General features: G+C 46.9%; 2 protein-coding genes across 11 annotated transcripts in view; one reads left to right on the forward strand and one right to left on the reverse strand.

The window, feature by feature from the left end:
• LOC125448161 (2-oxoglutarate dehydrogenase complex component E1) overlaps window positions 1–7530 on the forward strand; it is a 77672-nt gene extending 70142 nt beyond the window's left edge. For all 7 annotated transcript variants that reach the window (XM_048523242.2, XM_048523244.2, XM_048523239.2 and 4 more), the window contains 4 exons: window positions 1916–1988; window positions 3509–3672; window positions 4582–4736; window positions 6419–7530. In XM_048523242.2, the coding sequence (XP_048379199.1) occupies window positions 1916–1988; window positions 3509–3672; window positions 4582–4736; window positions 6419–6542 (516 nt within the window). In that variant the 3' untranslated portion in view covers window positions 6543–7530. The remainder of the gene's footprint in view (window positions 1–1915; window positions 1989–3508; window positions 3673–4581; window positions 4737–6418) is intronic.
• Window positions 1133–13194, reverse strand: part of LOC125447965 (poly(ADP-ribose) glycohydrolase) — a 71010-nt gene continuing 58948 nt past the window's right edge. For 3 of the 4 annotated variants that reach the window (XM_059641116.1, XM_059641114.1, XM_059641113.1), the window contains 2 exons: window positions 11245–11373; window positions 1133–9453 (listed from right to left, as the gene is read on the reverse strand). In XM_059641116.1, coding sequence (XP_059497099.1) covers window positions 9350–9453; window positions 11245–11373 — 233 coding nt within the window. In that variant the 3' untranslated portion in view covers window positions 1133–9349. The remainder of the gene's footprint in view (window positions 9454–11244; window positions 11374–13194) is intronic. The other variant, XM_059641115.1, reaches the window with a different exon arrangement.

A 13194-nucleotide genomic window follows, 5' to 3' on the forward strand; every position in this document is an offset into this window, starting at 1 on the left:
TCCAGGGACTATTTTCCAGCATTTGGCCCCAATTCCTCTAAACCTTTCCTATTTGTATACCCATCCACATGCCTTTTAAATGCTGTCTCTGTACCAGCCTCCTCCACTTCCTCTGGCAGCTCGTTCCATATACACACCACCCTCTGCGTGAAAAAGTTGCCCCTTAGGTCCTGTTTTAAATCTTGCCCCTCTCACCTTAAACCTATGCCCCTCCAGTTTTGGACTTGCCTACCCTTGGAAATAGACCGTGACTGTTCACCCCATCCATGTCCCTCGTGATTTTATAAACCTCTATAAGGTCACCCCTCAGCCTCTGGGGATAAAAGCCCCAGCCTATTAAGCCTCTGCCTATTGCTCAAACCCTCCAACCCCAGCAACGTCCATGTCAACTTGGTCATTTCTTGGCCACCAAGCTTTTAATGTTTGCATTTAAATTTCACCCCTTCCCTCAGCTGCACTGGTAGGATTCGAACCCGTGGACCCCCTCAATGTTGGCCTGGCCTTCTGGATTGCTAGTCCGGCCCGGCAGCATTACTTCCATCGGAGTAGGGGTAGACCATTTTGGCCCATTTGAGCCTCATTTCCGCATTCGGTATAACCAGAACAGATGTTGGTTTCAATTCCACCATCCTGCTTTCTGCACCCCACCCACCCACCTGATGCCCCGATCTACTATCCATCTATCCAGTGTTGTGGCTCCACAGCCCTCTGGGGCAGAGAATTCTGAAGATTCACTACCTTTTGTGTGAAGAATTTGTCCCACTCTCAACCCTGAACGACGGGCCCCTTATTCTGAGACCCATACCAAACTGACCCAATTTACAGAGCTCCCTCATTCCAGGGACTAATTTAGTGAACCTTCATAACTGCTCCCTCTACAGGAACTATATCCTTCCTTCAATAGAGACCAAAACTGTACAGCAATCGTAGCAAAGCCTCAAAACAAGGCTTGTGAAATGTGCTGTCATGTATCTAAAGTTTACAGCACCATCCAGTGTGATTTGTGTTGCAAGTTGATTCTATTACTGGATAAGTCTAATCCTAGCCTGAAATCTGGCTGATAAGATCCTATCTTGTTTCTTTCAATTGATGAGGTGGTTTCCACCAAAAAACATGCACATGGTGCTGTAGATTTGGTTTTAACAACAAAGGAGGTTTATTACGCAAAAGAAATGAAGGTAAAATAGAATAAGCCAAATTATTTGCATGAATGCAGCTTGAAAGATTTTGCAACAGACACAGTAAATCCCATGTGCATCCCTTCATCATACTCAAACACTAGACAGAATTATTTCTCTATTGATTTGATTAAATTGTTACTTTCAATTCCAGTCTTAAGATCATAATAGCTGTCTCTTTGAATATTCACAACACTGATCTTAGACTTTCTCAGCTTCAAAGAATCCCCTCAGAGTCCTAACTGAATACTCCTGGTCTGGAACTGTCAATGAAACGCTTTCTCTTGAGGTAACCTGTTTCTAAACAGTTTGAAACTATCTCACATCCAAATTCTCCCACAACCTCTGAACTGAAACGCAAAAGCTTTTCAAGCTCTTGGTTTTCCCCCAGATAAAAGTTATCAAGTCCTGATCCTTGAACTGAAAACAGCCTAATGCACTTCCATTTTTACACTGTCCGCTCATAAAACAATCACAATGCAAACATTACAGCTGACAAAGGCCTTTTTTCTCTTTCTCATACAGGCTTTAGGAAAAGAATCGCAGCTACGAAAACACTGATAATTTAATCATTAAACCTTTTTTATGTACTCATATCAAAACCATGTGCCACTCTATCAGAATCCAAGCCCTAAAATGACTGATATGTCTCACCTTTGCACCTTGTAATATAAGTTCTGTTTGCCACCTCTACGAACAGAGAACTAATCCACTTACTTTGCTGTTTTCTATTTCAGCTCATTATCTTCACCCCCAAATCATTGCTGCGTCATCCTGATGCAAAATCCAGCTTTGATATGATGCTGCCAGGTAGGTTGGCATGCCTTCAACAGGAATCTCTCCACTGCACCCTGTGCCCATAAAGTAATGACAAATGTTGTAGTTGGCGGCCCAGTGCTTCCATTGTCATGGCTTCCGTTTAAGAGCAGTTAAATCGTGTCAACGATATTCATGAGAAACTGCCACCCCACTGTTGTGCTAAAATTTCTGAAGCATTTCCATCCATACTCGGGACACATGCTAGAGTGCCAAATTTCGAGTGGTCACCACTGGTGAAAGGAGAGAAGGAAAATATGTTAATTGGTTGGAGTGTCAGATCTGATCAGTTGGAGCAGTGCCTTTGAGAGGGCAATGGGAAGGTATAGGTTCCCAAATAATTCAGTGTGTAAGGCATATACATGTCCCTCTTGTTTGTGGAGAGCAGGCTCTTGTGCATGGGTTTTGCACCTTCTATTGGCTATATGAGTGATATTTTTCCAGGATGCTTCTGACTGTAAGAAGTATGCTGCCTGACTGAAACAGCAAACTCCTGTGAATTTCAGCGTCGCTGCGTGGTGGGTACATCCTGCTGATAATCCAATCAAATCAAACAGTGTGTTCTTCAGTTATTTTTTCGTAGGCCCATTACACACTGTACTCCTCCGCCTTTTTAAATCATTTGAGGGATGTGGGCGTCACTGACCGGGCCAATATTTACTGCCCGTCCCTAATTGTCCAGAGGGTAGGTAAGGATCAACCACATTGCTGTGGATCTGGAATCACATTAATGAACCAGATAAGTTTTTCCTGACAATCAACGACAGTTTTGTGGTCACCATTAGACTCCTTAATTCTAGATACTTGCTGAGTTCAGACTCCACCATCTGCTATGGTAGGATTTAAACCCTGGTGCCCAGAACGTTAACCTGGATCTGAGCGAACAAGAATACCACAAGGCCGTCACCTCGATTGCAAAGCCCTGAGCAAAATGACCACTGTTAGCTGGGAATTGCCTTGGACAGCACCTATTGAACGATCCCGAGTGTGACGATAGTGGCACCGACAATCAATTCACCATAATTTGTTGAATACATAAACATGGCTGATTGACTAAAAGTAACATGGTTTCATAGGTAAAGACTAGCTAGCATCAATGGGAGATGTTTGTAGTGAAACACACAACACTCTGAGATGTCTTGACAGGATAGGTGCTGAGAGGAGGTTCACCCTCTTGTGGACGAAATGAGAATTAGGGAGAGATCAATTTAAGTATTAGGGACATCCATGAGGAGGAAATACTTTCTCTGTTGCCCAGAGAGCAGTGATGGAATATATTCGCGGCTAAGCAAGACATGTTGCTGTTTAAGGGAATTGGGGTTCAACGTTGGCAGACTGGGAAGAGGAGGCCCCCGCAGTCTGACCGGACAGGATGGTATTGAATGACCGAACAGCATCTGTTGGGGCAGTTAGTCGGTTGTGAGTTGCAAAGATGTTGGGTATGGAAAATGGATCTACTTGTGGGAGCATATACACACAGGTGCACCCTGTCCGTCTCTCTTGTTTTCCACTAGGTACAGAATTCCTGCGTGGAATTGTGGAGGATGGGCCTGCTGCTGAGAAACCAAAGGAAGTTAAAAGACTGCTGTTTTGTACTGGTAAAGTATATTACGAGTTGGCGAAAGAACGCAAGAACAAGAACCTGGAAGCTGAGGTTGCCATCACCAGATTAGAGCAGGTAAGTTGTGCAGACCTTGCCGCAGAGCAGGAGAAAGTGGGAGCAAGGTTTTTAACATCCCTCTCTCTCGTCCCTCCGCGTATATCCCTCACCAATTGCAGTTTGTGTTCCCGGTGGATTAGGGAAAGGCAGAATGGCCAGTGGGTTTTTCAGTGACCAGTCCTGGAAAGGTGACGAGAAGCGTGAAGGCGAGTTCCGGGGTGAGGTTGGAGTAGCATTGTTGGCCTGTGTTAGAGCCCCCTGCGGTCACTGTCCACACGGGATAGAGATACATGCGGGGGCTGCACTGTGTAGTCCAGCGAGGGTGCCCTCACAGACACTGAGCTCTCAATATTCCCCAGAACCCACCTTCCAACTGACAATTCAGCGCTCCAAGGAGTATGCTGAAATGGGTTTGCCATCAGTCTCGAATGAAATGCCTTCATTTCTAGCCTGTCTTTTGTTTTTGTTCATAACTTACCTCCTCTTCCATGGGTAATGCTGGGCAAGGCCAGCATTCAATTGCCCATTCCTAATTGCCTTTGAACTGAGTTTCTTGCTCGGGCCAACTCCAGAGGGGAGTTGAGAGTCAACTTTTTTTTTGCTGTGAGTTTGGAGTGCTGTGACCTAGTGAGGACAGCAGGTCCTGAAGGACATGAGGGAACCACTTTGTCGTGGTCCCCATGACTGACTGTGGCTTTTATGGATCAAATCAAAATGCTATGCTGTGGGGTTTGAACCCGCACCCCTCAACGTATCAGCATCAGTCTCTGGGTGGTCTTACCTCGATGCAACTGCTTCCCAAATTAAATTGGTGTTGGAAGCAAGCTCCTCTGTCTCTGGGTTGATGGACACTGAGCGGTGTCAGGCATAGGTCCCCACACAACCTGGAAGGCGCTCACACTCCACCCACGCTGTCTTCCTCTGCAGCTCTCTCCCTTCCCATTTGATGTCGTGGAGGAAGAGGCCAAGAAGTACTCTAATGCTGAGTTGGTCTGGTGCCAGGAGGAGCACAAGAACCAGGGCTACTACGAATATGTGAAGCCGCGCATCCGTGCTACCACTCGCCGTGAGCGCCCGGTCTGGTGAGTAAAGGCCAGTCGCAGACTACCCACTGCTGCTGGTCACCCCATCCCTGGGGGTGTCTGACCTGAGGTGATATATACTGTTCCTCCTCGGAACCGAAGCTGAGATGTTTACACTTTCATAATCATCAAACAGGTTTGAGCAAACATTGACCTCTGCTGCCCCCTGACATCCAAATTATCGTTCAAGGTAAAGTGGCCTCCTTAGACCCAGAGGTTGCCTTCTCGCTGGAGACAGATGATTAGTGATGGTTTAACCTGAGGGGTCATAATGCCTCAGGCGATGGGAGAGGCCGAGAAGGAGAGTCCTTCATGTCACCTCAGCCAGTGATGGGGACACCGAAGTGAAAAATAATCTCCCCTTTCCAAATGCTTTAAATGTCTCCAGGTCCCCCTGTCTTGGGCCTGATCACTAGCCCCTGTAACGTGATCACTCTTCTCCACCTCCTCAGCAGCTCTCTCTCTCCACTTCCCCCAAGAGACCAGAACTCCATCCCGGCCTGAAATCTGCCCAACAGCCCTTCGGGGTAGAGGATATGCCACCCCCTTGAGTGGAGGGTTTTCTCCCCATCTCAGTATCAGCGACCCTTATCCTGAGACACTGCTGCCCCTGTGTTCTAGAGTCTCCAGTGGTGGGGTGGGGAGCTGGGGTTGGAAACAGTCTGTGTCCATACTAATAAAAAAAAAACCCTATGTTTTGATGAGACCACCTCCCTGTCTTCTAAAAGTCAGAGAATATTGATCCAGTTTACTCAGTCTCCAATCAGGACGCCTCATCCCAGGGTCCGATCTAGTGCACCTCCTGTACTGCTTCTGAAGCAAGTGCACTTCAGCTTTTTACATATTGGACGCTAAAACTGTACACGGTCGAATTGACTACCCATTGCTGTTTGTGAGAATTATCAATTGGCAGAGGAGCTCAGTTCGAAAAAGGCTATCTGTATAAGAATAATGGCAAGGGCTGTTACAGCGAGGGTGAAGCATCTTTACAGCCCACTGCATAATGATGTTGCATTTCCCCATTGGCCACTCTAACAATCCAGGGTGTGAATTTAACCACAGCTTAGCCATGTCATTTTGGTGCCGTCAGCCTGAGCCCAGTGAGGAGGGGGTGTGTGGGCCACAGCAGTGCAGATGAGGTTAAATTGGAAAGTAACTCAATCTAACTGGAGGGGAATGTGGATTCGAAACAAAAATGAGATTTGCTTTGATGTAGCACTTCATCTTACAGTCACGTGAATTACACAGAATTATTGTAGTTTAGGAGAACACTTGGTCCAACATAGCTGCACCAGCTCTACATTCCTAAGTACCATTCACCTGCTTTCTATCCCCCCATGCCCGAGCATGTTTGTATTGATCCAAATGATCACCCTCTTTATCCAAGTGCAGTCACTGTTGAGATGCCAGACTCCCAGCAACATGTGCACAGCAAGATTCTACTGACAGCGATGTGATGGTCTGTAATTTGCACAGTTGATTGGCAGTTAGGCAACAGGGTAAGAATTCCACCAGGTCCTCTCCCAAATGGGATCTTATGCATCCACAAGAGGGTTAGGGGTGGTAGATGCAGATTTAAATACCCTTGCCCTGATGGAGGGTACTGCCACTGAGGCTGTGAGAGTCTAGTTGGCTTGAGACCCATGTCTGCTGACAGGGATGTTTGTTTTGTGTCTCTGCAGGTATGTCGGGCGTGAGCCGGCCTCTGCCCCAGCAACGGGCAACAAGAACACCCACCTGCACGAACTGAAGAGATTTCTGGAGACCAGCTTCAACCTGGAAGCCTTTAGCAACCTCAACAACTAGGACCCAGACTTTTGACTCGCTTCGACACCTTAAACCTCCATCTTCCGTCCTCACTCTTAGGGACTATGTCGTGCATGCTACTGAGATCTAATTCCCACAACTTGGTGAGAGGCTTGCATCTGCAGCATTTATTTCAGATAGGGGAAAAAAAACAAAAACTCGATTCAATACAGGAATTATGAAGCGGGGGAGAAAAGCCGCGTACAAACAGCCCACTGACGTGCTTTACGTTTCACCCCACTCTCCTTTTCAAATGTATTGTTTAGTTGAACTGAGCAGTTGAAGTAACAAAGGTGTGGTTTGTACATTTTGTGAATAAGGAATTTTTCTATTTCTGAACTGGCCATGGGCTGAACTCCCGGTCAATGGCTGGATCATGTCCTGATTTTAGCTCCCCCCACCACCCCACTGAACACTCCCCACTCTCTTTCTCCTCCCCACCCCCCTCCTCTGCTACCATGGGTTCTGCCCAAGATTTTGAAGCAATTTGGGAGAAGGCATTGCACTTTCAGCGTGTGCCAAAATCAAAGACTACACTGTATCCCTCACCTGTGCGTGGAAGAACCTTCTCTCAACGACCACTTCTTGCAGTTGCGCAGTAGGAAGAGCTGAGTTTATTTATTTTGGTACAAATAAAAAAAAAACTTTTCAACTGAGTATAGCTTCATCAATAAAGAGACATTTTCCTCGTGCAACCTTTGGCTTTTCTTTTGAACGCACATCACAACTCCCTGTGGAGGTGGCTTCTCACCTGCACCTTGAAGAAAGCGGGCTGGCCTAAGGTTCCAGAGCTTTGTGGGGTTGGTGGGGCAGGAGGAGAGCAGAATGTGCCAGGTTCCAGAACTGCACAGCAGGCAAGAGTGGAAGAAATCAATGTTCATGGGGGTGGGTGGCCAATGGATCAGACCATGCTCAAGAGGACTGGTTTGTTGGGGGGGTGGGCAGGCAGGGGGAGTTCAGCAGCCAAGAACAGAAAGCAGGAGAAAGCACAGGTATCACAGACCAGAACAAGAGGGTCAGAGTGGAATGGGCCAGGGTTGTACAGCATGTGGCAAAAGTGAATTGAGTCAAGGTACGACAGCAGCAGTTGGAAGTGATCAGTCGTCTTGAATGGTAGAGGTGGAATTGGATTTTGGTTCTAGAAGTGCAGGATTCCCAGCCTCTGACTTGCTCCTGTAGCCACTGTGTTTATGTGGGGCTGGTCCTGTTCCTTATCAATGGGGAATATAAAACATTTCTTTAAGCAGAGGATGTGACTGTCTCTGTTCATCCTGTTTTAATGCTCATTTTTGTATTGGGACTGGATTAGCATATACTCGTGAGAATTGGTGATGTTGATCTGTTACGAGACACTTGGTTGACCCCGGCTGGATGTATTGTGTGCAGTTGAGGGTCCCACATTATAGGAAGATGTGAACACACTGAAAAGAGAGAGGGGGAGTGCAGAAATCATTTACAAGAACAGGTCTGGGGATGAGAAACTTCAGCCATGAGGATACATTGAAGATGTTGTGACTTTTCTCCTCGGAGAGATAGCAACTGAGTGAAATCTGATACGAGTTTACAAAATCAGAGGAGGTAGTAAGACAGAGTAGGTAGGGAAGAAGCTGTTGCTGTTTGTAAAAGAAACGAGGTGAGGGGGTGGTGGTGGAAATAGCTTCAAAGTCAGATGGAAACAAAGCAAGGGTGATGAGGAAAAATCTTTTCCATAGTGCATGTAGTCTGTCTGTGGAAGGTACGGCCTGTAAACGTGGAGGAGACAGGTTCAATTGAGGCATTTGAGAGGTATTGGGTGTGTATTCGGATAGAAATTGTGTGCTGGGAAGTGAGGACCAGGCAAGAGAAGTGGGATAGAACCTGGTTACAGACACAACAAGCCAAATGGCCACATCCTGCACCTGTAATAATTTTGAAATGGATTGCTGCATGATGTTTGATTTCCAAGTGTTGGTTGGCATTTGCCCAGATGTGGCAAGTCTGGAAATGTGGCTCAGTGGGTTAAAGTGTCCTACCTCTGAGGCACGAGGAACCATGTTCACATCGCGGTCTTCTGCTGTATATATTCCTTCTGGATTATCTCTGCCCAAAGCGAATGGTCCTGTGGGTGTTTGCAGTACTTGCTGCTTGGCTGGATAAGTGCACCAACACTCAAAGCCCACCCTCTGGATTTGATGTTTGAGTTGTAGACTGTGATCATTACAGTCTGGTCCTCAGTCTGACGTGCCCCTTGGAGGCACAGACTCTATCCTCTTCCCCCAAGTGAGAATGGAGGCAAGGACTCGAGTAGGGGTAGTTGATGGGAGGAAGGATAGATAGATGTCCCATTCACTAGCAGAAACCAAATCAGCCCAGACTCCCAATCCAGTCAAATTGTGCACACGGGCGATCCAGAGCGCGAAGCCCTTGTGGTTGAACAGCCAATTTGGCAGTCACAGAAAGAGTTCTTTTAACATTTGATTTAAATAATCTGCCTTTAGTGTGCAATTTGAAACAGAAAAGGTTCAGTAAAATTCACCTTGTGTACAATTTGTAGCTTAGTTGTATCATCATGGTACAACAGGATTCCAACAAGAGTGAGGAAAACTGTACAGAGAAATGCTGAGGATCCCACAAGATCTGATATCTTCATGACTCTACCTGAACCTTTTTTAAGGCACATTTAAGGACGATTACTGATTCCTCAATGAGATTGCAACCGCTGATTTTGTGTTTATAAGCCTTTATCAATTTGAGGACTGAGGCCTACAAACGAGTCTCTGTCCAGTTGACACATTCAGTTTCTGGTGTCTCCTCTGCAGTTCCAGGAATCAGATGCGACCCTTCAAACAGTCCTTGCGAATAAATTCATACAGCTCTCTGGTATTTCCCATTCCTTTCCTCGCATACCTCTCCAAAACACAGTAAAGTTGTCCTGTCAGGTGTAGGGGCAGATAACAGCAAGGACTGAGTACTGTCAAATAAGACCACACAACGTAGAAGTAGACCAGGTGTAGAGCTGGATGAACACAGCAGGCCAAGCAGCATCAGAGGAGCAGAAAGGCTGACATTTCAGGCCTAGACCCTTCATCAGAAAAGGAGGGTCTAGGCCCAAAACGTCGGCCTGCAGTGTTTATCCAGCTCTACACCTTGTTATCTCAGATTGTCCAGCATCTGCAGTTCCTACTATCTCTGTAGAAGTAGACCATTCAGCCCATCGTATCTGCTCTGCCGTTCGATGATGGATTTGATCATCCTTAACTCTTAAATCAGGAAGGGATTAAGAATCTACCTCAGCCTTGAACATACTTCAAAACCCAGCTCCACTAACCCTCTGCGGTAAAGAGTCTCACAGATTCACTCCCATCAGAAGAAATTTGTTCTCATCCATCTTGTGGGATCTTGATGTCCCCTTATTCTGAGATTACACCCTCTGGTCCTAGACCCACCCAGAAGGGAAAAAATCACCCTCTCCACATTTCCCATTAAGTCCCTTTAAGAATCTTGTCTGTTTCAATAAGGTCACCTCTCATTCTTCTAAATGAGTACAGCCTCCCTAATCATTTTATGCTGCAGCTTTCCAGTGGTCAAATAACCTGCAACCAGCTGGTGAGATCTCTCTCTGGCAGGTTACTAGCCTCCTTCCCACAAGCACAGACAGACTGCTCAACAATGTAGGGCTTCATGCCAGTGCAAGTCTCAGCCTTTAACCAGTCTGCCTGCATGCACACCCACGCATTTCTGTACAGTAATGAAAGACCAGGAGCTCGGGTTGATCTTAGACACAAAATGGACCCCCCCTCCCCCCCCATGCCTGCAATTCAAGCAAACAAGCAGCCTCAACACAGTGAGCAAAGAAGCAATGGAACGTGGCAAACACCACACCACACCCCCCACCCCCCACACCCATCACATCCAAGTCATGGTCTCAGTGCACTGGTTGCCATCAGGATTTGTATCCTCCATCCCAGAGAGAGGCCTCATGTGGTCAAACAGCCCATGGGCTAATTCTTATGCTCCAGGCTGGTTTGGTGTAGCCAAGAAAAGTCTGTCTCCTGTGTGTGTATGTGTATGCGTGAGTGTGCCTGTGTGTAGGGTGTGCTGTACATAAATGTGCCAGCCTTCAGCCAAGAGATGACTCATCCCAGACACTACCACAGAATTAGTACCATGCAGAGGTAGGCCGTTCAACCCATCATAACCACTGAGTTTTTCCAGCAATTTCTGTTTTTGTGTTTATGTCTTGGACTACTAGGGAATAGAACTATCTCCTACCTGATCCCCATCTCCCTACACAAAATTTCTATCCAAATGCCCCCCTCCAATGCCTCATCTGAACCTGCCTCCCCCACATTTCCAGGTAGTGCATTCCACACCATAACCACTCACTGGGTGAGAAAGATTCTCTTCACATCGCCCTTGCTTCGTTTGCCTGTCCCCTCATTCTTGCTCCTGAGTGGGAACAGCTTCTCCTTCTCTACTCTGTCCAGCCCCCTTCTGATATTGAAACACCTTTCTCAGATTACCCTCTCAGCCTCCTCTTCTGAGAAGCAGAGCCCCAACTTCCTCAAATCGATCCTCTCATCACTGAAGTTCCTTGCCCCGGAACCGTTCTTTAGGTAGTTTTCTGCACTCTCTCCCATGTGTTCACAGCTTTCCTGTAATGTGGGACCCAAGATTGTAGACCATGCCAAACGAAAGGCTAGTTCCAGGTTTTGTTACTTACCCACTGTGAAATCCATGCTTTGCAGAAAAGTATGCATTTCCCGGAGGCTGTCTGTCAAGCCCACGTCCCCAAAAGTGAAGTACGTCACATCCCTGCCTGCCTGGGCAGCAGCCATGATCTGAACGAGAGCTGAGAAAAACCAAATGGCGATCATAGGCAATGGGAGCAAGACTTGGCCATTCAGCCCATTAATATGACAGCCATTCAGTGAAATCATGGATCATCCTCAGAGCCTACTTTCCTGCCTGCCTTTCCCTCATAACCCTCAATTCCCCTTCCTGATTAAAACCTCAGCCTTGAATAGATTTTATGACTAGGCCTCGGCAGCACCCTACAGTTAAGTATTCCACAGATTCACTCCCCTTGGAGAGAAGAAATTCCTCCTCATGTCTTCAATAGACAATTTGTTACTATGAGATTACATCCTCTGGTTCTTGACTCTCCCAGAAGGGGAGTAACAACTTCTTCACATCTCCCCTATCAAGTCATAGAGCCGTACATCTCAGAAACAAACCCTTCGGTCCAACTCATCCATGCTGGCCAGATAACCTAAATTAGTCTGGCCCCATTTATCAGCATTTTGCCCACATCCCCCTAAACCCTTCCTATTCACAGACCCAACCAGATGCCTTTTAAATGTTGTAATTGTACCCTCCTTCACCATTTCCACTGGCAGGTCATTCCACACATGCACCACCCTTTGAAACATCTAGGATTCTTAGAGGAGGCAATCAGATCACCTTTTTTTTTGAAGTGAATACAGGCCCAATCCACTCATAAGACAGTCCCTTTGTACCCAGGCTCAGCTGAGTGGACCATCTCTGGGCTGCCTCTGATGGCCAGTCTATCTTTCCTTAGATATGGGGCCCGAAAACTCTTTGTGGTATTCCAGCTGTGGTCTGACAAGTGCCTTGTACAATTTTAGCAAAACCTCCCCAACTTTTGTACTCCATTCCCTCTGAAGTAAAGGCCAATGTTCCATTGGCCGTCCCTATTCCCCACTGAACTCGAATGCTGGCTTTTTGTGATTCATGCACTAACTTTGAAGAGAACAGTCACCCTAATTTCAGTAACCAGAGGTGGGCACTTTCATCTTTGCGCTGGTAGACTTCTCTTCACAATGCAAGCTATGGTCAAACTGTACCTAGTCAAGTACAAACAAATCAGTAAAAATGCTCTTTATTCCCTGCCACCAAGGATGGGCAGCTTTCCCATTTTTTGGGAGTCTGGAGTATATTCTGTGAGGTTGGGGTAGGCAGACTGGGGAGAAATTTGTCACTGAAGTTTGGGGAAGACAAACTCCTGGCTTCCAGTGCCACCAGGTGGCAGCAGTGAGCTTAACAGAGCCCAAGCGACTCAATGGCCCCACCAGCAGCTGCTGGCCGGTACTGCGACCAGGGACCTTCTCCCCAAATGTGCGGTGGAAGATCTTTCATGGCCTCGCAGTGTGCCGTGGTGCTTTGCAAAAAAAAGGGAGCGCAAGCCTTGTCAAAGCATGACACCTAATTTGAACACAGCAAGCTCCCATTAACAAAGAATAATAGTTTTTTTTTAAAAAATGATACTAATTGAGGGGTAAATAGTAGTCAGGTGGGGCTTGGAGGTGACATTTCAACCATGTTCTGTAAAGCAGATGCAGTTTAATAGGATCCGATGTTGTTCTCCACTCTGGCAGCAGAAACCGAAAGCCAGATTATTCTCCGAATGGCAATCGACTGGGTAAAAGGGGGTGGGAAGAGGAGATGCAACAAGTCCTGGGTGTCCCTCTGACACCACTCGCTAAAAGTCAGCCTTGCAGGAACAGCGGGCAGTGAAGGCGGCCAATGGCACGTTGGCCCTTTCATGGCAACAGGACTGGAGTACAGGAGCGGGGACATCTGGCTGAAATTGGACACAGAAGACCACGCCCTGGAGTATTGTGTGCGTGAGGTTCGGGTCTCCTTCTCTGAG

The sequence above is a fragment of the Stegostoma tigrinum genome, chromosome 40 (assembly GCF_030684315.1).
Source record: "Stegostoma tigrinum isolate sSteTig4 chromosome 40, sSteTig4.hap1, whole genome shotgun sequence".
NCBI lineage: Eukaryota > Metazoa > Chordata > Chondrichthyes > Orectolobiformes > Stegostomatidae > Stegostoma > Stegostoma tigrinum.